This window comes from Carcharhinus amblyrhynchos, chromosome 12 (assembly GCF_965287045.1).
Source record: "Carcharhinus amblyrhynchos chromosome 12, sCarAmb.v2.hapA, whole genome shotgun sequence".
NCBI lineage: Eukaryota > Metazoa > Chordata > Chondrichthyes > Carcharhiniformes > Carcharhinidae > Carcharhinus > Carcharhinus amblyrhynchos.
Window position 1 is genome coordinate 24,124,174 of NC_137335.1, and position 24,827 is coordinate 24,149,000.

Here is a 24,827-nt window from a genome sequence, read left to right on the forward strand (position 1 = left end):
CTGAGATGTTCTGAGGGGCTGTGCCTTCTCAATTGCTCTCACTTTGTCCTGCATGGGGTGGAACCCACAAACATCCACCTGATAGCCAAGATAAATCACTTCATTTGCTTGGAAGGTGCACTTTTCTCTTTCTAGGCACACTCCTGCCTCCTGAACTCCTTCAAACCTTGGTCCAAATTTGCTGAATGTTCCTCCACAGTGGATCCTGTCATTAAAATAAACAACAGCTCAGGCAAATTCTCCAGCAAATTCTCCATAGTTTGCTGGAAGATGGCACAAGCAGACAAAACCTCAACAGTAGACTTGTATAGCCTCTTCTGAGTATTATGGTGACATATCCTTTTGATGCATTGTCCAGTACTAACTGCTGGTGAGCATGGCTGATATCCAATTTGTATATTTGCCAACTTTGCACATAGATGCTCTGTTTTTGAGGATGGAGTACCTTTTCAATTTCGCAGACTGGTTCACTGTCAGCTCATAGTCCCCGCATCACAACCAGAACTTTCCTGCCCAACTCTTATGGCCGTTAACTTGAGATTTTGAGAATATTAAGGTGGCATGGGTATTTTTTAATCTAATTTAAAGTTCAGTTGTAAATATTTCCCATTACATTGGTTTCACTTTATTTGCAAGTGCATCATCATTATTTGTTGATACTAGCTTTGCAATCTAAATGTATTGTCTAATCATTAGCATGCATTGATGAAAACGGGAGTAGGGAACATTATTTCTTCCACGATAAAAGAAAAAATGTTTTACTTTTTTACACACTTATTGAATATTTAGATCAATGCATTATGTTGTGTACTCGCCATTCTGAACATGGTACATATTGCAGGCTCAGCAGGCCTTCCCTTCTCTGCACTGTAAGGGAGATTGCCCAACATCGTTCTCGGCAGTGTTTCCTCCCCTCCAAAGGTGTGCAGGTTAGGTGGATTGGCCATACTAAATTGTCCCTTAGTGTCAGGTGGATTAGCAGGGTAAATACGCGGATAGGATCTGGGTGGGATTGTTGTTGGTGCAGCCTCAATGGGCCGAACTGCAAAAGGAGGCCATGTCAGGATTCTAGGAAATGTTTATAGATAAAATCAAAGCCTGGAGATGGACTCACAATTGGATAGTACTGACACCACCCTTAGGCCCTTTAATCTTATCTTAATTTACTGTTCCCTAGCATGCCCAGCTTTTTCCAACTTCAATGTGTCATGCTGCTGACCCCCATTTTGTTCTCCCTTGGATTGTGCTTCCACTCCTGCATACACCTGAACCCAACCTTTTTAACCTCCACCAAGCCCTCCTGCCCCTGACTAGTCCTGAGTATCCATGCAAGCTGCATTTCTCTTACTCCCCTTCCTTCGATCCACAGAATTCAACAAGGAAGACAGCTGACCTCAGACACAACTGCACAAAGCCAACTGGTGTACACCAACTTTTAAACAAGAATGAACCACATGCCATAATTCTTGTGTGCCACTAAAGAGAATATAATTAATGCTAACAGGTTCTCATTCCATGAATACTTATTACATGTATGAATTTGCCTTGGGATGATGTGAAAATCCACACACATTGACATAATCTCTGCATCTCAATCCAAATGCCTAATTCAGTCATCCCGCACATCACATTCTTTGCTCTCATGAGTTCCATAAAATTACCCCCAACCAACTAACTTTTAAAAATGGCTGTGCACTTTAAATTTGGACTCTAGGCTCTGCTTCCAATGTAGCTAACGAGTTGATAAAGATCTGAGACCAGTTGTTGATAAATGGTTACAATTTCCTGAATGATGTGGAAGAATTTAATGGAGATTTGGGGAACTGTGGTTCATTTTTATTTTTTCCCCACTCTGTGTGTGACTCCAATATTCATGGTCACCTTGCTCAGCTGGATAAGACCAATGGCTTACAGGAATCTTTTTCTACTAATTCAAGGCTATTTTATTATAGTGAATGCATGCTAATTGGCAATTATCTTCCCACTGCCCTTCACTCAGATTTTGGGGGAAAAAAACAACTTTGTTACCTGTACAAGTACCTGAAAGGGGTTTGATCATAACTACCAGTTGCTTATAAAATAAGTTGACCCTTGTAATTAAGCTGCAGTGTTGACCATATTGCAAACTATAGACGATAAACATGTGGATAGAAAACTACATTGAAGTCAACAATCAAATAATATTTCCTAATTCTAATATCAATATGTATGTAGGAATTTACATCTGAAGGCATATTTCCTTTCTTGCTATACAATTAAAACTTTTCATAAGCTTGACTGAAAGTGGGCAGTTGCGGGAATAGTGACCTTTGAGTTGTACTTCCAATGGGCACATCACTTGACTCTTGGATTGGAAACCATCCCCAGAATCAGAACTTGCCTGTCTGTAGACATGCAGTTGAATACAGGCTCTAGGATTTAAGGTATAGTATGTCAAAATTAGAGAAGAGCTTGGAAGTGATGAAGATCAAAAAATACCTCATTTCTCAGATGTCAATCTGGTGACACTACAAGACAGGACTACTTGCATTCCAAACAGTGGAAGCAGCATAAGATAAACAGAGCTAAGTGATCTCCCAACTGATCCTATCAAAACTCTGCAGCCGTGCCATGTCCAGTTGTGGACAATTCAACAACTAACAGAAAGAGGAGGCTCCACAGATATCCCCATGCTTTGACTAGTGGAATCTAGGCAGCAGTGCAAAAGACGACAAGGCTGAAATTTTTGCAACCATCTTTAGCCAGAGTGGAGGGTCCAACTCTAGTTTGGATAACAGATGCTAGCTTTCAGCCTATTTGATTCGCTATCCCTGACATCTGTGGATGAGTATGTTCAAGACAAAGATTGATTGTCTTTATCCCCATATTCATCAATTTTTCTATAATGTGGAGAAATGGCCTTGATAGAAAACCAGCTACAATTTAGTTGAAAGGAGTAGATTTGAGGGGCTGAATGATCTATGCTGTTATTTCCTATATGAAGAAACAACTGAAGACACTGGACACAGTCTCAAGGCCTGTCAACCTTTCTGCAATAGCACTGAAGACTTTTGTGTTCCAAAACTAGGTGTGCCCTAGCTAAACAGTAGTATATCCTACAACACTAGCAACTACCTAATGTGGAAAGCTACCCAAGTACGTCCTGCCCACAAGCCAGACAAATCCAATCCAGCCAATTACTGTCCACATCAGCTGCTTCTTGCTCATCAACAAAAAAATGATGGGTGTTGTCAGTGTCAGCAAGCAGCACTAGCACAGCAATAACATGCTTAGTTTGGGTTCTGCCAGAGCCACTTAGCTCCTGACCCCAGCCTTTGTCCAAACGTGGACAAAAGAATTGGACTTGAGGAGAGGTGAGAGAGTCTAACCTTGACATGAATTTTGCTGAGGCTCTTTGATAACATTGCTTGGTCAACTGCTGCCTTGAATCAATGGGAATGTGGGGAAATTTCTCCACGGACTGGAGTCATACCTAACGTAAAAGAAGATAGTTGATGGAGGCCAATTCTCTTTGTTTCAATAAATCACTGCAGGAGTTTCTCAGGATAATGCCCGAGTAATTGCTTCAATTATCTTTCTGCCGGCTGGCCTTTATAATGATAGGAAAGTAATTGAAGCAGCTGAAAATGGTTATCCTGAGGCACTCTTTGCAGTGATGTCCTGAAACTGAGATAACTGACCTACAACAGTCACCCTAGTTAATGGGTCCCTGACAGTGCCTTTTCACTTTAGGAGAGGAGTGTGGCAGGGCTGCCCCTTGTCTGACCAACTGTATTCAATTTTGCGTGGAGCCATTCCTGCGCCTCTTGTGGAGGAGGTTGTCGAGTTTGATTCTGTGCAGGCCGGGCGTTGGGGTGGTCCTGTTGGCTACGCCTCCTCGTTCATGGACCTGGCTGACTTGTGAAGGATGTGGGAGTGCCAGGCCATGAACTCTGATGCATCCTTTGCCAGGATCCACTGGGCCAAGTGCCCCGGACTCCTGGTCAGTCCGTGGTAGATGAACCCCTTCCTGGAGGAGCTGAGGCCTTTCACCTAGAGCAGGACCAACCTCCTCTACTTGGGAGTCCATCTTTGCCCAGCTGAGGAATCCTGGCTGGTGAACTGGCAGGAGCTGGAGACCAAAGTAACCACCAAAGTCGCTGGTCAGGACTGCTCCAAGCGCTGTCTTACAGGGCATGAGTTCTTGACATAAACCAGCTGATTGCCTCCATTCTGTGGTACTGGCTGGTCACTGTGACCCTTCACCCAACTTTGTCACAAACATCCAGAGAATCCTTGGCTGGTTCTCTGCACTGGTTCAAAGATAGGCAAAAGAGCTGAACTCCAGAGGTAAGATAGCTGCTCTTTATGTTAAGGCCTCATTTGACCACATGTGGCATCAAGGAGCCCTAGCAAAACTGGAGTTAATGGGAAGGAAACTCTCCACTTGTTGGAGTCGTATCTAGCACCAAAGGAAGGTGGTTGTTGCAAACTCTTCTTTCCCAACCAAACAAACAAAATGAAATTAACTTGGGGACAACTCAAAAGGGGCAGCTCCCTAAAAGAAGAGGAACCGCATGAAACAGAAGACAAAGCAGAAAGGAAACTTAAAACGTCAAATTAAAATGTGAATAAAGGGGTCCATAGTACACCGCAGACCCTGCAGTGCCCAACGGGCACAGAAGGTATTAACTGTGCCCTCGGACATCCCATGCTCTCTTTCCAGGGAGACCCGGCCATGAATGTAGTCACAGTAGAGAGTCTGACAGTCAGGTTGGATGACCCCCTTGATTGCCTGCTGCCTGGACCTCGGAACTGAGTGTTAGTAAACAGACTGCACTGAGTGCATGCTGAGGTTCTGTATCTCCTGCTTAGGGAGAGCAGTCCGCCTCCAGACCCTGCAGTTATCTTTTATGTCAAGAACCCTCCACAATAGTGTGCTCTGGTGACGTATTTCTTCAGCCAGGTGCTCGGCCTGAATTATGATGTGCAGCTCCTGTACATAAATCTGGGGAGTCTTCAGACCTCCTTGCAAGGCGCTGTCTATCTTATACCTGGATCTTCTTAAAGTCTGGAACATGGTCGCCTTGCGCTGCAACTCTTCCCCTGTCAGGAGTAGCAGCTATCGTGTGAGAGCCACTGCTCAGGAATCTGCTCCTCTAACCATTATAACAGGCGGCTGGCAGAGAGGAGAGCCATGGACACCAGGATGCCCAGGATCAGGGACGTGCTGGGTGGCAGAATGAACCCCCATGAGCTGGCAGAACCCCCACAAGCTGGCAGAATGCATGGGGGTGGCTATCCAGCATGCAACCAAAGCCAACCAAGATTTTAGGATGGTCGTGCTTGAACCTGAGGACACGTGGTCTCGAGGAGGCTCAACTGTGCGGTGGGATTCACATTGACCCCCAAGCCTAGATCCCCACACCCCCTGCCCCCGGTCAGGTCCCCACAGATTGAGCCAGCTTGTGGAAATGCCCACTGCCCTTTGCTAGCACACTGAGGCACTTCTTGTACGGGCTGCTGCTGCACACCTTCTACTGTTGCATCCTCGCCCATCATCTGGGTACATCTTGGCGGGCCTTGTTGCTGACAGGTGGCGGAGATCCCTCCCTTCCCCTTTCAAGGACCTGGGGTGGAGGCTGTTGCACGCAACAGTACTATCCAATTGTAGGTTGCAATGGTTCACGGGCTCCCTAGCATGCCTTTTTTTTTGCAACCTTATGGAGTCCATGGACCATGTCTGTTTGTTTTCTCAAAAACCTTCTATTGATTTATTTGTACCTCAGTCCCATGCTCCTGACTACGGGAACCCAAGGTGGGAAAGGAGGAGGACCTTCTCGTGAACTGGCTCCTGGGCCTGGCAAGGCATGCCATCTATGGGTTCAGGCAGCAGGCAATCAAGGGGGTCATCCAACCTGACTGTCAGACTCGCTACCTTGGCTACATTCACAGTTGGGTGTCCCTGGAAAGACAGCATGGGGTGTGAGGGTACAGTTGATACCTTCCAAGCCCATTGCACACCACAGGGATTGGGGTGTACTATTGACTCCTTTTAATCACATTTTTAATTTGATATTTTAAGTTTCCTTTCTGCTTTGTCTTCTGTTTCAGGTGATTCCTCTCCTCCTCCTTTTTAGGGAGCTGCTTGTTTTGAGTTGTCCCTGAAGTTAATTTGATTTTGTTTGGTTGGGAAAGAAGAGTTTTCAACAACCACCTTTGGTGCTAGATATGACTCCAACCAGTGGAGAGTTTCCTCCTCATTAACTCCAGTTTTACTAGGGCTCTTTGATGCCACATAGGGTCAAATAAGGCCTTAATGTACAGAGCAGCTATCTCATCTCTGGAGTTCAGCGCTTTTGTCTATCTTTGAACCAAGAATGTAATGATGTCAGCAGCTAAGTGGCTCTGATGGAACTCAAAACTGAATGTTAGTAAACAGGTTTTGCTAAGTAAGTGCCACTTGATTGCACTGTTGATAGCTCTTTCCATCACTTTGCTGATGATTAAGAGTAGACTGATGGGGCAGTGACTGGCCAGGTTGGATTTGTCCTGTTTTGTGTAGAGGATATACCTGGCAATTTTTCAATCTGCCATTTAGATGCCAGTGTTACAGCTTGGCTAAGGCCACTGCAAATTCTGGAGCACAAGTCTTCAGTACTGTTGCTGGAATATTGTCAGGATCCATAGCCTCTTCAGTATCTGATGCCTTCAGTTCTAAAATTTGGCTGGATATTGGCATCTGTGATGCTGGTGACCTTCTAGAAGAAGGTCATCCACTCAGCATTTCTGGCTGATGATTGTCACAAATGCTTCAGCATTATCTTTTGCACTGATGTGCTGGGCTTCTCTATCATTTGAGACAGGACATTTGCAGAGCTGCCTCCTCCAGTGAATTGTCTAATTGTCCACCACCAGTCACTGGCTGTTTGTGAAAAGCCTACAGCTTAGATCTGATCTGCAGGTTGTGGGATCACTTTGAACTATCACTTGCTGTTTTTGGCATGCATGTAGTCCTTTGTTGTAGCTTCACCAGGTTGACACTTCATTTTTTAAATATGCCTGGTGTGGCTCCTGGCATGCCCTCCTGCACTCTTCATTGAATCAGTGTTGGTCCCTTGGCATGGTGGAATACAGGATATGCTGAGCCATGAAGTTAGATTTGTGGTTGAGTGTATAATGCTGCTGCTGATGGCTCATAGCATTCTCATGGATGTCCAGTTGCTAGATCTGTTCAATGTCTATCACATTTAGAGCAGTGGTAGTGCCACCCAACACTGGATATGTAAAGATGGGACTTTATCTCCACGAAATAAAGACTGTGGTGGTTACTCCTATTGCTTCATGTCATGGACAGAGGCATGAGTGGCAGGCAGGTTGGTGAGGTTGAGGCCAAGTATGTTTTATCCTCTTCTTAGTTCCCTCGCCACCTGACACAGACCTGGTCTAATAGCTTTCAGACTCCTTTTAGGATTCAACCAGTTCAGTTTGTGGTGATGCTATCAATGCACTCTTGGTGATAGACATTGAAACGCACACTCGCAGTACATTCTGCATCCTTGTCACCCTCTGTACTTCCTCCAACATAGAATACTTGAGGGTTTCCTTGCTCATGTTCGACCTGATGCCATTAAACTTCATGAGGACTGGAAGCTATGTTGAGGACTCTTAGGGCAACTCCCTCCTGACTGTATGTCACTGTGCCACCTCTGGATGTGTCCTGGTGGTGTCTGAGACATTGAAGTATGATTCCTTGAGCATGACTATTTTAGCACATGCCCTCAAAATATTTGTAAGGGGGACTTTACAGAGCCTGTATCATTTCTGGTGCCTAGGTTGATGCCTAAAGTGATCTGTCCAGTTTCATTCCTTTTTTGTAGAGTGCCTTGCTAGGATATTTCAGAGCATTCAACAATCAACCGTATTGCTATGGTTTTGGATTCACAGGTCGGCCAGACCAAGTTCCCTTCCCAAAAGGTTTTTATGACAATTCCAAAAAAAAATTCAAATCACATCAGCTATTGTGGTAGGATTTGAACTTGGGTCTCTGGATTATTTGTCCAGTGGCAAGACCACCTCTGTCACTTCAGTGCCAGGAAATAACCATTTTCAATTTAACCATCTCCCCATGACACATTTTCCAGCATTTTGTTTTTATGTCGGTCTGACCGCATCTGTGGCTCTATTCTCTCTCCAAAGTCGAGTCAGGATGACCCTGATTTCAAAATGTTGGCTCCATTCTCTCTCCATGGATGTGTCAGACCTGCTGAGGTTTTCCAGCATTTTCTGTTTTTGTTTCAGATTCCAGCATCGATAGTATTTTGCCTTCATCTCCCCATGACAATTTAGTTGCTGAATTCTCCACTATCAACAACCTGGGGTTGCTATAGATCAGCACCTGACTTGGGACTGTATGTCATTGGATCAAAATTCTGGAACTCCCTTCCAAACACCACTGTAGGTGTACTTTCACCACATCACTACTTTTTCCTGGTCAACTGGGGATGGGCAACAAAATGATGCTCGTATTGCCTGACAAGATCTTTAAAATGACATCACAGGTGTCCTTTTGGGGAAGTTCTGAAAGCCTTATCTCCAATCAGCAGTGCAATCCACAAATATGCAGGTGGGGGAATGGAACGTGGTCACAATCAGTTTGAATGCTGTAACCATCACTCCATCCACCTGGATTGAATAGAAAGCCCTTTTAAGAACCATAGCAAATCCAAGAAAACAATATTAAGTGTTCTAAGCATATTTTGATATCATTCATTATCTCCCCATCATGCCATATTAAAATACTTTCAAACATTATAAGATGTTTACACAGCAGATTGCACTTTGCACCCTCAAGTGTCGCCAGAAGCTCTCTAACTCCTCCTTGCATTCATTTCAGCCCAAAAGGATCTTCCCATCTAATATTGCATGACATTTAATGCTGATGCCACCCACTTGTTCGTTTTTATACTTCAGACTTTTCTCTTGGAAAATGCTAATGAACGAGGTGACAGTCTGGCAGGCTATGAGATGAATACTCATTCTATGGCCAAAAGCTACCCTTGTATAACCAGGCAATAGCGTTGTTGGTGGTAATGTGGCAGGAGGGTTGTATAATTTGCTGACAAGGCCCCACAGCTATCCTCCGGGTCCCTGGCGACAGGGTGGTAAAATCAACCGGGACTCCGATACACCTGATTTCCAGCCGGTGAATATGTGTAGTGAGGACCAAATTGGGATAGTTGTCCCTGACCATCCTAGTGTTTAACGTTGAGAATTTGGTGTTCTTGGGGGGGGGGGGGGGTGCGGGGGACGGTAATCAAAATGAAAATAGTATTCAAACCAGCTGCAAAAGCAGAATCGCAGCACTGTTCAATTGAATCTGCCTTCATCGCAATCTCATTTCATACCTCAGCTATTGGAAAATCTGAACTGAATACCGACTGCTCAGTGGGTCTGGCAGCAGCTGCAGAGAAAGAAATATGAACTAACACTGTAAGACTTCTGAACGGAAACTTTTTTTTTATAATCAAATACACTGGTGGGCTGTCAGAACCCAGCCAATCCTCGGTGAATTTTCTTCTGCTGAGGTGACTCACATCGTTGCTAATTCAAACCAGGCTCTTCGTTCCAACCGTCTGCGCGCTCGAGCCGGATGGGCGGGGCGGGGCGCGTGCTCAATGGGAGGCCGGGGCCTGAAGGGAGAGGGGATGGGCCCCAGTGTGGTCTCCATCCGAGCCGAACCGCCAGACGCTCCACACCAAATGGACGCCTTTTTAAAGGTGACCGTCTCAGTCTGATTTTTGAGTCAAAACTGACACCGGGAGAGAAAAGGGCTGTTAAGAAACTGGTGAAAATGCGGGTTACAGTGAGGGGGACGGGGAGACACTAACTTAACTAAACTGAAGGCATGGGATGCGGAGAAAGTATTTGAGCTCGCCCCCTTCAGTGGAGAGCCAAGAGGTTGACTGTATGCCCATGATGTATTGGTAAGCGCAGAATGGAAAAAAAATAAACTCAGGGTGGTATTGAACATCTTTTCTTGCCCCGGGCAGCAGCGTTTTAGTTTAATCCAAAATCTGTGCACTTTATTGCGACTTCTCGGAACATACAAAAATATTTTGTTGGCTATGACGCCTTTTTCGGAAGTGTCTTCACTGTTGTAATGTAGAAACCTCAGTCAATTTCCACGTAGCGAGCTCTGACAAACAGCGAGCAGCGTGATAATGACCAGATAATCTTTTTGTGAAGTGGTCCGGGGATAAATAATAGTAAAGAGGACGCGGGTTGACTCCCTGTACTATGAAATAATGCAGTGGGACCATTTTATTTACACCTGAGTGAGCAGGTTTTGGCATTTAAAACTTACCGTCACGTCCAAAACTTGGCACGCAGCATTTAAAATTACACTGTGCACCATTTAAACGTCTAACTTGCCAATTTAAGGACGGAGACCAGAAATTATTTTCTATAACAAAAATATTTAAGTTTAAATACCCGTTTCTCCACCCCCGCCCCTCCCCCCCACCCCAATTCCTAGTGAATGTTTGAGGATCCAGATATGTTTTACTGTATTGGAGAGCAAAGTACTATATTATGTTTTTAAAAAATGGTGGGAAAAGGCAGCATCGATGGAGAGGGAAATCAAGTTAGTGTTTCCGGCTTATGGAACAGAATTTTACGACCTCATTGTGTCTGTTTTGCGGTAGGAAAAGTTGTAAAATTGGGTATGATGTAACTAGCAGGAGTGGTGCTTGTTTTCGTGCCCATTCCTGTTTAACACGATAAATTGGCATGATTGGGACCCCATCCAAAACAGGCAAACATCAATTTGCATTGATCACAATGTAATTAGCGAGCTTCACTCCTAATCATCCCAGTTCACCTTCCTTAATGATATTGCTCGCTGCAGCTGGATCAGTTGGAAAAAACAAGTATAAAACTCGGTTTCAGGCACATGAGCGAGGAGGTAAGTCTCTAAGTTTCTGCTTTCAAACTGCCCAGGAGGAGGTTGTTTTAGGGTACTATGTTGCGTTTTGAATCAGGGGGCTTGCAAGTGTGTGGAGGGCTGGGGAGCTGTTGCTCATGGGGTCCAACTTCAGCCTCTCAGCACAGACTTGGGTTAAAGTGCTGACCTTGGGACTTGGCGCTGATTCTGGATCCTAGTGCTGGTAGCAGCCAGCACTGTTGCTGTTGGGGGATGGGCTGGAAACTCTCTGAAGTGGCAGTGCTGCAGCCTCAGGACTTGTGAAGCAGTAATGTCTGGGGCCACTGCTGCTTAGACTCTGGGTGTGTGTTTGTCATTGTGTTTGGGGGGGGGGTGTATTGCCATTCTGAGGAGATATGGGGAGTGTATTGTGGGGGTGGGTGGGTTGCTGGTTGTTACTGGAGCTGAGGAGGATGAATTGTGGGCAGAGGAGAGTCAGGCCCCACCACCCGTGAAAGTAGAGGGAGACGGTTGCCAGAGGCAGGACGTGGCTGCCATTCACCCTGCGGGAGCAAGAGGTTGGCAGGAGAAGGAAAGAGCAGTGACCCGGGCAGTTCCCACACAAGTGTCCTTTTGAGCAACTGCAGACATTACCTGCTGTTGATGGCTCCAGCTCCAAAAGGAGCCAGTGCGACACCTGTGCCATTTGCAGGCCCTGGCTCCTCAGGGCACAGAGGTGTACCCACTCCTGGTGGCCGTGAAAGTGATCGCCACCTTAAACGTTTTACAGCACCAGGTCCTTCCAGACCACCAGTGGACACCTTTTGTGGCATTTCCCAATTATCCGTCCACAAGTGTGTGAAGGAGGTCATGGATGCCTGAGCTGGCCAGTATATTAAATTTGACCTGGACCAGGCCCCGCAGGAAGACTAGGCTGCAGGATTCGCGGGGATGTCAAATGTGCATAGGGCTATAGACTGCATCCACATCACTCTTAAGGCCCCAGTGAGGAATCCTGGAATATTTATGAACAGAAAGGGCTTCCGTTTCAGTAAATGTACAGTTGGTGAGTGACAATCCAGCTGAACATCATGAATGCTTGTGCCAGATACCCCAGCAGTATGCATGACAGTTTTGTATTGAGGAGCTCACATGTCCTGGAGGTCTTTGAGGAGGAGCCCAAGGTGCAGAGATGGCTTGTGAAGGACATGGAGTACTTGCTTCGAACCTGGTTGATGGCGCCTGAGACCTGACATAATGAGGCCCATGTTGCCACCTGCACAATAGTGGAGCAGTGCATGGGGCTTCTCAAAATGCGGTCCCGGTGCCTGGATTGCTCACGTGGGGCCTTCCAATATAGCCCCCTGATATTGCCCCGCATTGTGGTGGTGTGCTGTCCCACAATCTGCTGAAAAATTGTAACACCAGAGAGAAAGGCCTGAGTATGCTGTGTTTAATGAGTTTCTGTGGCAGGCAGAGGGTGATAATGACTTGCTTTGTGCCATTGTGATGATGTTCTGGTGCAAACTAGTCTGATTCCTACCTGAGCTTCATCTGTGTGCTGGCACCTTGGCCCACATCTGGGTGGTTGGTATGGGAGAACTAAACACCCATGCAGGGCTGTGGGGTGGGAGGGAATCTCTCTTCGGTACTAGGAATGCCATAGCAGATGCTGTAAGCTGCTGCCAATGCATGCCACTTGCTGTAGCCAGTGAATTATTTGAGCGCCTTGGTTTTCACAGTAGCAGATGACACCAAGATCGGCATAGCGGACAGTGAAGAAAGTCATCTCCAATTGCAATGGGATCTTGAGCAATTGGGCCAGTGGGCTGACGACTGGCAGAGTTTAATTTAAACAAATGCGAGGTGATGCATTTTGGTAGATTAAACCAGGGCAGGCCTTACTCAGTTAATGGTAGGGTGTTGGGGAGAGTTACAGAATAGAGATCTAGGGGTACGTGTTCATAGCTCCTTGAAAGTGGTGTCTCAGGTGGACAGAGTGAAGAAGAAGGCATTCAGCATGCTTGGTTTCATCAGTCAGAACATTGAATACAGGAGTTGGGATGTCTTCTTGAAGTTGTGCAAGACATTGGTAAGGCCGCGGTTGGAATACTGTGTGCGATTCTGGTCACCCTATTATAGAAAGGATATTATTAAACTAGAAAGGGTGCAGAAAAGATTTACTAGGATGCTACTGGATTGAGTTATAAGGAGAGGCTAAATAGACATTTTTCTCTGGAGCGTAGGAGGCTGAGGGATGACCTTTTATAGAGGTCTATAAAATTAACGAGGGGCACAGATCAGCTAGATAGTCAATATTTTTTCCCAAAGGTAGGGGAGTCTAAAACTAGAGGGCATAAGTTTAAGGTGAGAGGGGAGAGATACAAAAGTGTCCAGAGGGGCAATTTTTTTGAGGGTGGTGAATGTGGAACAATATGCCAGAGATGGTGATAGAGGTGGTACAATTTTATCTTTTAAAAAGCATTTAGATAGTTACACGGGTATAGAGGAACATGGGCCAAATGTGGGCAGTTGGGATTAGCTTGGGGGCCTTTTTTAAAAAAAAAAGCGGCATGGACAAGTTAAGTTGAAGGGCCTGTTTCCATGCTGTCCTCCCCCACTATCATCAGTGTACAGGGTCCCTCAGTACCCATTGGGGTAAGTATGTTCCTGTCGGAGGCTAATCAAAGACAAATTAAATCACAGGTATGAGGCAAAATAACACTTTTGGTGCCAATAAAAGTGCCTCCCAAATAAGCAATAATATAAAAACGTGTGCGTGAGTACCTTTTAAAGTGCTAAATAGTCTACTAACTAGTGTTGCCCTTTACCCATGCCATCTTAGCGCTGCTACAACTTCTTAGCTTTAAGTGGCCTACCACTATGTCTCATCTCCCCAGGATATTCCTTGGAGGTGGCCAGCAGTGTACCGTACCCTGTGACTGTTCTCTGGAAGGCCTTGACCTTGAGTGCCCTTGCCAGCTTCCCAGTGTCAAGGGTATCCATGGCACCCTCTTCATTCCCCTGCCCCTCAGATACCACAGGGTCTGGAAGAGAGCAGTCAGAAGGTGAGCTGTCTCCTAAGTGGAAGGCTCCGGCACAGGCTCGAGCCCTTCCTCCTCTCTCGTAGTTCCTTTTGGGCCCTTGGGTCACTCCATGGGATGGCAGTGCTTCTGCAATGAGCTCCAGAAGCTCTGGTGTCACCTGGTACTGCCAGTCCTGGAGGACCACCTGCATTCTTGCCATAATGGTGACAGCCCACTGAGTCAGGGACCACCATCAGCTAATGCCCTTTGAGACTGGGCCGTGCTCTGCAGCCACTCAGCCATGACTTTGTGCCATGTTCTCAGGGGCTGCAGCCATAGCCCACTGTGTCTCAGCACTGTCCTGCTGGGTCTCCTTCAAGCTCTCAGCCATGGGTCAGAGAATTGCAAAGTCTGTTGAGGCCCTGCTATGACTTGACCATTGCTTGGACTCTGCCACTCATGGTGAGGATTTTCTGCTGCAGACTTTCCACTGCGGATGTCACCCTTGCAGTGTTGGCCTGGGAACTATGCAGGACAAGCAATAGCCTGTCCATCTGAAAGCTTTGGTATTCCTCTCTCTCTCTCGAGCCTCGCAGTTGGGTAGGTGTTACTGTCAGCCTGTCCTGCATTGCCTGGCTCTGTATCTCCAGCAGCTGAGGGAGAAGTGCTTGCAAAGGTCCAGCATGTAGTCTATGGCCAGCCCATGATCTTTTCTAACTTTTTTTGCAGTTCTGATGAAATGGAACAGATTTAAGAAAGTACAAATGCAAGGAGAAAGAGTAAACTCAAAAGGGAAGGACTGCTTGATTGAAATCAAATAACTGGTTCAGACAAAATGAGATTGCTTTAGGACAAGAAGCAACAAAGGATCTAAAGGAAATGTAAATGGGAAAAGCAGAAATATCTCACCAACAGCCCTTGCCCAAAAATAGAACAAAAAAAACATATTTTTCCTCTTCCTATTTCTTTTACATCCTTATTCTGTACATACTTTTTACGCTCTTTGTTATCATTTTTGTTTTTGTTTCTCTGCTATCTTTCTTCCTCTGTTTCTTGTCTTTCTCTCTCTCTCTCTCTCTCTCTCTCTTTCTCTTTCTTTTCCATCTCATGTTAATGGTTTCTATGTTTTATTTATTTAATTGCCTAATATCATTGTCAGATGTATCAGGAATTTATCATTTGCTCTGTGACATCTCTGCTGTTACTGTGGTGGGGAATGGATCTGTGTCTCCAGTGAAGGATGTTTGTCCAACATTGCTCCATTAGCAAGCAAACAATTGATTTTTTTGGGGGGAAGGTTGAATGTAAGTGGATACCTATATATCTTTGAAAAGAGCTTTCCAATTAGTCTCGCTCTCCTACTCTTTTCCCCAAAGCCCTGCAATTTTGTTCTTCCGAGTACATATGCAATTCCCTTTTTGAATCTACTTTCATCACCTTTCAAGCGCTGCATAGCGTGTTTAAAATAAAACAATTTTCCTTATCCCTTCTGATTCTTGACCAATTACCAAATGTGTCCTCTAGTGACTAGTCTTGCCACCAGGAACGGTTTATTTACTCTTATCAAAACCAAGTGTTACTTTGAATACCTTGTAGGTAAACTTAACTTTTTTTTGTCATTGCGTGCTGTTGTAGGTGCTGAGCTCCATGGAGAGTAATATGTAACTGAAAGGAGTTAAACTTTAAAAATATTGTTTGATTTGGTAGAAATTATTGTTGGAATGTTCAATATGTTTCAGTTATTTATGTCAACAACTGTAACTAGGGCAACAGTTTAATAATTTGTAGGTGGTGTTTTTCAATGTCAGAATGATTTCCCCAAGAGTGTCTTACAAATCACAACACTATGTATAAAGCAGTTGGTAGACTGCTGTAAAGCTTTTAGTAGGCTTTTGGAAATGGAGAATTGGGGTGGAGGGGGACGGGTTGGTGTTTAGGAAACCGTGCGACAAGATTTTAGTGGGACAAGAGAAAAGGGGAATAAAAAGATTAGGAAGACAAGGAGTGGACCTGTGTTTAAGGTGTGAAAGGTCACAAACATGTGTGGTTTTTTGTTTTAGATATGATGGAAAGTGGCTGGGCAGGCATTCAAAGGTGAAGTTGTTCTCCACTATCCCCTGAGCGTAGCAATGAAAATGGAAATCAATCATTTTTACTTCAGACTTGAGGTTACTTAATTTGGAGTGAAAAGAGGTGGGAAGATAAAGTAATGTGGTTTTAAGGTAGGGAGAAGGGGAAATGGGAGATTTAAAGAGGAATGAGATAGCCAGGCAGCTTTAGATAATAGTGTTATTGTCTTCCTGCAGTAATGAGATCTAGAAAGATTTACAGGCAGGATTAGCAGTAAAGAGCAAAGATAGAATTCGTACATGTATTGAGGATTTGTAAAGGAAAGCCAAAAGGTCTTAAGATGATGGTGAGGGAATGAGGAGAGGAAGAGAGACTTGTATTTGTATAGCATCTTTCATGACCACTGGATGCCTTGAAACACTTGGCTGCCAGTGTCCACTGTTGGATTGTATAAAATGTGGCAGCCAATTTGAACACAGAGGAAGTGGCAATTTAGAAAAAAAAATGACTAGATAATCTGATCTTGTGGTTGAAAATGTAACTCTTGGCCATGGCCGTAATTCCTGTGCTGTTCAAAATAGTGCTATAGATTGTTCACACCACTTGAGAATGCAGGCATCAACTTGATATCCCTTCTAAAAGGCAACACCTCCAACAGTGCACCACTCTCTCCATGCTGCTCATGGTATATTTTTATTTTGGATTTTTAACATTTGGCACCTGAACTTTTTACGATAACTGAATAGGCAGTTGCTGATTATGTAACAAGGATACGTAGGAAAAATAGGATGTACTTGGGTAACAAAGCAAATAATTGAGCTTCAAATAAATTATCAAATTGAACTCAAAAATATAAAGAACTGAGAAACCATTTTTAAATGCACAACAAAGAAAATGAAAACCAGAATTCCAGATCGTAAGAAATTGTAGTCAAGTTTAGTGAAGATGTAAATAGCTGTCATGTGAGTACCTTTAAGAAAGGGTTTTTTTAAAAAATCATGCAGCTTACAGCTTCAGTGATGTTACTGGGAGGTAGCGCTAAGCTGTCAGTCAGGTGATAGGGCTTTCAGTTTCGTTTATGGCAGTCAGGTGATAGGGTTTTGTTTTGTTTTGGAATTTCTGTTGGAAGCGGTTTAGCAGCAATCCATGAAGTAGCCTCTTTCTCTCCCTGTTCTTTTTAAGAAGCTGTGTTTTGGGAAACAGATTCAATTACAGCCCTTCCTTCACGGGATTTCCAGCATTAAACCCAGGAGTTGGGATTCCTGTAACAAGTGAGCATTAACCTATGCTGTATTGTATTTATTTGGAAGGTTTTTAGTATCGGATGTTGGTTTTGGAGCAAATTTAGAGATATTTCCTTAAGAGTTATACGTTATCATGATTGTTGTGTTTCTTGTTGGTAACTTAAAAGTTCTTGCTAATTGTCTTACTATACATGTCAACAGTATTCTTAATTAAACTTTGTTTCTGATAAAAGCTCCTCATTGGTCAGTTGAATCACACCCGGAGTTAAACCTCTCATGCTCACCCTAGCCAAATTCAATATGAAATGTTACAAGTCAGGTGAGCTTCATAGAACGCCTTGAAGTATCCAACCTGACTTGTACATAAGAACATAAGAAATAGGAGCAGGAGTAGGCCATCTAGCCCTTCGAGCCTGCCCCGCCATTCAATAAGATCATGGCTGATCTGTCGTGGCTCAGTTCCACTTTCCCGCCCTCTCCCCATAACCCTTAATCCCCTCTCTTATCAAGAACCCATCAACCCGCTTCTTAAAAATATTTAGCGAGGCAGCCTCCACCACTTCAACGGGTAGAGAATTCCAGAGATTCACCACCCTTTGAGTGAAGAAGTTCCTCCTCAACTCTGTTCTAAACCGCCTCCCCTTTATCTTGAGGCTGTGCCCCCTAGTCCTACTGTCTTTTTTGAGCGGGAAGAGTCTCTCCACCTCTATCCTATCCATCCCATTCATCATCTTATACGTCTCAATGAGATCTCCCCTCATTCTTCTAAACTCTAACGAGTACAAGCCTAGTTTATTCAGCCTCTCCTCATAGCTCAATCCCCTCAACTCCGGTATCAGCCTAGTAAACCTCCTCTGCACTCCCTCCAGGGCCAAAATATCCTTGCGCAGGTGCGGCGCCCAAAACTGCACACAGTACTCCAGCTGCGGCCTCACCAATGCCCTATACAGCTGCAGCAAGACCTCCCTACTTTTATATTCAATCCCCCTCGCTATGAAGGCCAGCATCCCATTCGCCTTCCTGACCACCTGCTGCACCTGCAAGCTGGGTTTTTGCGACTCATGCACAAGGACCCCGAGGTCCCTCTGCACCGTCGCCTGCTGCAGTTTTTCGCCACGTAAGTAATAGGGATATGGCTAAGGTCTTGAATAACTTTTTTGTTTCTGTCTTCACGGAGGAGGACGTGAATAATTTGCCGGGTGTTAGCGATGGAAAGGTGGTAGGACTGGAGGGTCTTAATGACATTACTGTTACTAGAGAGGTGGTGCTCGACAGACTGGAAGGGCTGATTGTGGACAAGTCCCCAGGACCGGATGGAATGCATCCGAGGGTTCTGAAAGAAATGGCGGAGGTTATAGTGGATGCCTTGGTGGTTATTTTCCAGACGTGGCTGGATTCCGGGGAAGTGCCGGAAGATTGGAAAACGGCTAATGTTACGCCGTTGTTTAAGAAGGGTGCCAGGCAAAAGGCGGGGAATTATAGGCCGGTTAGTTTAACGTCTGTGGTAGGTAAAATGTTAGAATCCGTCATTAAGGAGGAAATTGCGAGGCATCTTGAAGGGAATTGCTTGATAGGGCAGACGCAACACGGTTTCATTAAAGGGAAGTCGTGTCTGACAAATTTACTGGAGTTCTATGAGGATGTGTCTAGGGCAGTGGATAGAGGAGAGCCGGTGGATGTGGTCTTTCTGGATTTTCAGAAGGCGTTTGACAAGGTACCTCACAAGAGGTTATTGCAGAAGGTCAGGGGACATGGAGTTGGGGGTAGGGTGTTAGCGTGGATAGAGGATTGGTTGTCAAATAGGAGGCAGAGAGTGGGGGTCAATGGGTGCTATTCGGATTGGCGGTTGGTGACTAGTGGGGTGCCCCAGGGGTCGGTGCTGGGGCCTCAGCTATTTACCATTTATATAGATGATCTGGAGGAGGGAACCGAGTGCAGGGTGTCGAAATTTGCTGATGACACCAAGATTGGGGGAAAGGCAAATTGTGCGGAGGGTGTGGAGAGTCTGCAGAAGGATCTAGATAGGCTGGGCGAATGGGCCAGGAAATGGCAAATGGAATTTAATGTTGGCAAGTGTGAGGTGGTCCACTTTGGTAGGAAGGACTATTACTTACGTGGCGAAAAACTGCAGCAGGCGACGGTGCAGAGGGACCTCGGGGTCCTTGTGCATGAGTCGCAAAAACCCAGCTTGCAGGTGCAGCAGGTGGTCAGGAAGGCGAATGGGATGCTGGCCTTCATAGCGAGGGGGATTGAATATAAAAGTACGGAGGTCTTGCTGCAGCTGTAACATAGCCAAAATATTAGAACAGTTTTTTTTCACCATTTAGATGGGAAGAAAAACAGTATGAAACATAGCAGATGGATGCTCTGAGTCAAAAGGAGATGTGTAATAAAACAAACATTTCCAGTGATTTGACAGCTAGATATGCAAATAAGATTTGTTATTTAAAAACTCAACCAAATAGGGTACACCCAAGAATTACAGGAAGACATAGCAACACCACAAGCAGAGGTGCTTAGGGGTTTGCTAGAGAAGGGCAAACATTAAAGTACTGGAGAATAGCAAATATCAAATTCTTATTTTACAGGGAACATGGACATTTGTGTAACTACTATATTTGGGCAGTGAGGCCAAATAAATTTCTGGAATCATTGTCAATGCCAAGGTAATGGAAGACTTGGCAGAGCATCTAAAAATTTGTAGATTTCATTAAAGTAGGGTGGATAGAATTTATAGGAGAACTTAATTGTTTAGGAGTGGTGGGAACACACATGCAGTTTAATATTTACAAATGTAAACTAATGCACTTTTGGAATAAGGAACAGACAAAGGAATTACAGGAATGGGAAACTTGGTGAATATAAATTTGAAAATGAATTTTGAGTCACAATACATGGATCCTTCATTGTATAAAGCCAATGTTTGGCTGTTGTCAAAAATGTAAATAAGATTTTTGGTATACTTTTTGGGATGTGGGCATTGCTGACTAGGTCAGCATTTTTATTGCCCATACTTAACTGTCCTTGAGGTGGTGGTGAGCTGCCATCTTGAACTGCTGCAGTCTGTGGGGTAGGTACACACACGCGTGCACAGCTGTTAGGGATGGAATTCCCAGGGTTTTGAGCCAGTGATAGAAGATGGCAATATAGTTCTGAGTCAGGATGATATGTAGTTTGGACACTGCTGCAAACTTGGGTGAAAAATCATGGGATCTTTAACAAAAACTGTACGTTTAGATTTCTTTGAGAACTTTCTTTTATCACTTGAAATATTGGAAGTGGGAAATTTGGCTGTTTGACAGTCAAGAATTATTATGTCAAATAGCTAACTCTATGCTTAATATGGAAAAGCGGTACATTATAAGACTGGGTGTGTTGGGTAAACATTGGTAGGGTCCAAACTGATGGAGATGAGATCATTTGATGACACCTTCAGAAATGTGTCTAACAATGATTGGAAACATTAATCTTCAAGTACATTATCGGAACTGCTGATTATTACTGGACCTATTTCAATGGTGCAGCTTACGGTTCAGAAAAAGTGTTTATATACAGAACATTCAAAAGATTATGAAAAAGTGCACAGCGAAGAACGTGGTCAATGGGAGATTTTACAGGATGTGGATTTTATTGGCTAGGCCAACGCTTACTACCAATTTGTAGTTGCCTTTGAGAAAATGATGCTAAGCTACCGCCTTGACACACTTTTCGTCCAGGTGATGTAGGTACGTGAACAATGTTGTTCGGTGGGAGTGCCAGGATTTTGATCCAGTGACAGAGTTTGTGGGGAGTCTGAGTGAGTCGGTGAGCACAAGAACCCTGAGACTGGGAATGAGCCAGACATGCATGCACCCTTCCCTCTTTCCCCTAAAAACTTATCCATGAAGTAGGCAAGTAGAGGAGAATACCCAGGCTGATGGACGACCGGCTTCCAGATTCAATTCTGGCCTCGGGTGACTGTTTATGTTGAATGTACACACTCTCCTGTGTCTGCATGGGTTTTCTCTGGGTGTCCTGGTTTCTCCTGCAATCCAGAATGTGCATGCTAAGTGGATTGGCCATTGCTAAAATGTAGTTTTGACAAAGGGTCATCTTGACTCAACATTGACTGTATTGTCTCTCCACAGATGCTGTTAGACCTGCTGAGATTTTCCAGTACTTTCTGTTTTTGTTTCAGATTCCAGCATCCGCACAGTATTTCACTTTTATACTAAATTGGCCTGTCTGTCAGGGGAATTAGAAGGGCCAATACATGGGGTCACAGAGATAGGACCTGGGTGGGATTGTTGTCGGTCAGGCTCAATGGCCAAATGGTCTCCTTCTGCACTGTAGGAATTGTATGGACAGTGCGTGTGCCACCAGAGATGAATGCAAGCTCAGTGTTAGTTAAACCCACCTCTTACCTGGTCCCCATGACTTTGGGTCTAGTCTGTCTGTTTCTGGCATTGCTTCTTGAGTGAAAAGGCAAAAAAAGTTTTATTGGGTAACTGTGCTGCTTGGTACTTTTTGAGTCATTTTTATTAAATGCTCTTGCTTTGACATTGTTTTTTATGAAATTCGTGTTAAATGTTGTGCCAAATCTTGGCAAAAATTTGCTCATCAGCCCCTTGAGTGAGGAAGAAGTTGAAATGTGCCTCCGTCCAAGTGAAAAAGTTGGTGAAGACTGTTCTGGTTGGTAGAGGTAGCAGGTTTGGAAGATGCTGTCATAGGAGGTTTGGTGAGTTTCTTTAGTGCATCTTGTAGATGGTACACACTGTTGCCACACTGCTTCACTGGTGAATGGGGTGCCAGTCAAACAGGCTCCTTTTGTCCTGTATGAAGTCGAGTTTCTTGAATGTTATTTGAGCCAGGCCAGTGGAAAGTTTTCCATCACACTCCTGATGGTGGACAGGCTTTGGGTAATCAGAAGGTGAGTATCTTGGCTCAGAACTCCCAGCTGCTTGAGTTGCTCTTTTAGCCAAAATATTTGTGTGATTGATCCAGTTCTGTTTCTGGTACATGGTAATCCCCAGGATGTTGATGGTGAATTGACATTGGTGACGTCAATGATGGTAATGCCATTAAATGTCAAAGGTGGATGGTTAGATTTGAACAAAGCTGCCTAACAGTGTTGCAATTTCCTAGCATTGGCCATTTTGAGGTGTTATCATGTTAGCCAAGCACCAACTGTTAATATTAAGTATTTGGCTTTTGTGTCTCTAGTAAAGTTGCATTTTAAGGAAAAGAGAATTTTGTCTGTCAAAACTTTGAATTGTAGTCTAATTGATGTTTGTTTTTTCAAATTAATTCCAGTCACTGTCAATATCTAATGATATGTCTTTGTGTTGCAGATTTTCTTTATGAGCTCTGGACATTTCGTGGATATATTGGAGGCTTTGTAAGCAATGGATATCATAGCCTTCTTGAAATCTCAGTTCATTTGCCACCTTCTAATATGCTACATCTTTGTAGTGACTGGACTCATCATCAACTTCCTTCAGCTGTGTACCCTGATAATATGGCCAATCAACAAGCAGCTCTACAGGCGAATCAATTGCAGATTGGCATATTGCATTGCCAGCCGTAAGGAAACATTTATTCAAATCTGTGATTGAGGTCTATTTTAACTGTGTGGAATTGGATGGCCGTTGTTGCACAGTCAGTTGACATTGTGACTTTTTGGGAAAAGAACCAGCTTGGGGAGCCAAGTAATTTCATCGAGATATCATATTGCAGTTCTGATTGTGTGAATTGTATTTTTGAAGTGTATGTTGCCCTGTTGGTTTACATATTGACAAATTTATTGTTAGGATGCAAATTGATCTTTATTTTGTGTTTGGAAACAAAATTCACAGTCTGCTCAAAAAGCTTTGAAATCCTGAGGCTTAGTATTTTTAAGTGAAAGATTACTGAAGGTGATGTAGTTAAACAGTATGACCTCCTGTGCAATCCTCAAAAAAAAATTCATCAGTTCCAAACATGAAACAAAATTGTCTCCAGATTGAAATCAATCATGCTACGCTTTCCTCTGTCCTCACAAGCTATTTTTTCTCACCAGATCTGAAGGCACTGGTCTAAACTCAAGTTTAGTTTTAAATTTTATATTTGCTAGAGTCACAAGTAGGCTTACATTAACACTGCAATGAAGGTACTGTGAAACTCTCCTAATTGCCACACTCCGGCGCCTTTTTGGGTACACTGAGTGAGAATTTAGCGTTTTCTTTCAGACTGAGACAAAACTGGAGCACCCAAAGAAATTCCACACAGACATGGGGAGGATGTGCAGACTCCACACAGATGGTGACCCAAGCTGGGGATCAAACCTGGGTCCCTGGCTCTGAGGCAGCAGTGCTTGCCACTGTGCCAGCCTCGGCAAATAAAGAACTGAAATTATTGACAGTCAGTTGGCTTCCGGAATAGCTTTAATCATGGGCTCTTAGTTGTTTTCGTTCCACTACAAACTGGGATATATTTGTATGTTAAACTTTTTTTAAAAAAATGAAGGAAACATTGCTCAGTTGTTTTGGAAACTTGTGGGTGGAGGAGTGAAAAGACTTCTGAGTAGTAAAAAATCCTGCACCATGTCCTTAAAAGACACTGTATTGATGATGTATTTTGGGGTATTTTGTTGCAGATTGACAAGATTGTTAGAGTCTGGGATACTTTAAAAATAGCTTTTTTTTTACTGTCATTTTCTAATCCGAAGATCAACATTGCAGCATGTCACATGCTGCCTTATGTAATGTTGCAAACATTATGAATTCCTGAGAACATTAAAATTTGAATCGTAGTAGGTTCCTGAATTAGGAAATGTAGGCAGCCAGCCATGGAATTAGCAGTGTGATGGTTAGTAAACTATTCCTGCCTAGGCCCCTTTTTAAATAATGGATAAACGTGAGTAATCAAGCATCTAGAGAGATTGAGGAACTTAGCAAAATCAGTATAAAGAAATGGTACCGGGGAAATTAGTGGCAATTAAATCCCCTGAACCTGAGGATCTATATCTTAGGTTTTTGAAAATGGGCAAACGCAGAGATGATGGATACATTCGTTTTGATCTTCCGGAACCCTTTGGCTTCTAAGGTAGTTCCCAAGGTTTGGATCGATGGTAACAAACATAACTCTGCTATTTTAGAAAGGAGGAAATAGGGAACAGTAGGTCCTTACATCAGTATATTAGGGATGTGTTAACTAAAACAGATTTATGAAAGTGAAATTGTTATGACAAATCTCTTAGAATTTTTCGAGGATTTAACTAGTAGGATGGGTTTGGAGGAATCAAAGGATGTAGTGTAGTTAAGTTTGTAAAAAGCATTTGATAAGGTGTCACATGAGTTATCACACTGCATTCACACTTATAGGATTGGGGCTAACATATTAACATGGATTGAGGAGTGGCTAATGGACAAAGCTGAGTGTAGGAATAAAGGGACGTTTTTGGTTCGGCAGATTGCAGCTGGCCGAGTGATTCAAGAGTTGGCATTTGGACCTCTGCTATTTTGCAGTTTGTACTAATGACTTGGGGACTGAGTGTAGTATTTCTAGGTTTGCTGACAATGCAAAGTTGAATTCGGAAAATAATTAGCAAGAAGGGTGCAAAGGGCC

General features: G+C 44.0%; 1 protein-coding gene across 6 annotated transcripts in view; it reads left to right on the forward strand.

Annotated features, from left to right (window-relative positions):
* agpat4 (1-acylglycerol-3-phosphate O-acyltransferase 4 (lysophosphatidic acid acyltransferase, delta)) overlaps nucleotides 1–24,827 on the forward strand; it is a 137,814-nt gene that overhangs the window by 30,068 nt on the left and 82,919 nt on the right. For 3 of the 6 annotated variants that reach the window (XM_080200223.1, XM_080200226.1, XM_080200227.1), the window contains exon 2: nucleotides 22,574–22,805. In XM_080200223.1, the coding sequence (XP_080056349.1) occupies nucleotides 22,628–22,805 (178 nt within the window). In that variant the 5' untranslated portion in view covers nucleotides 22,574–22,627. The other 3 variants (XM_080200222.1, XM_080200224.1, XM_080200225.1) reach the window with 3 other exon arrangements.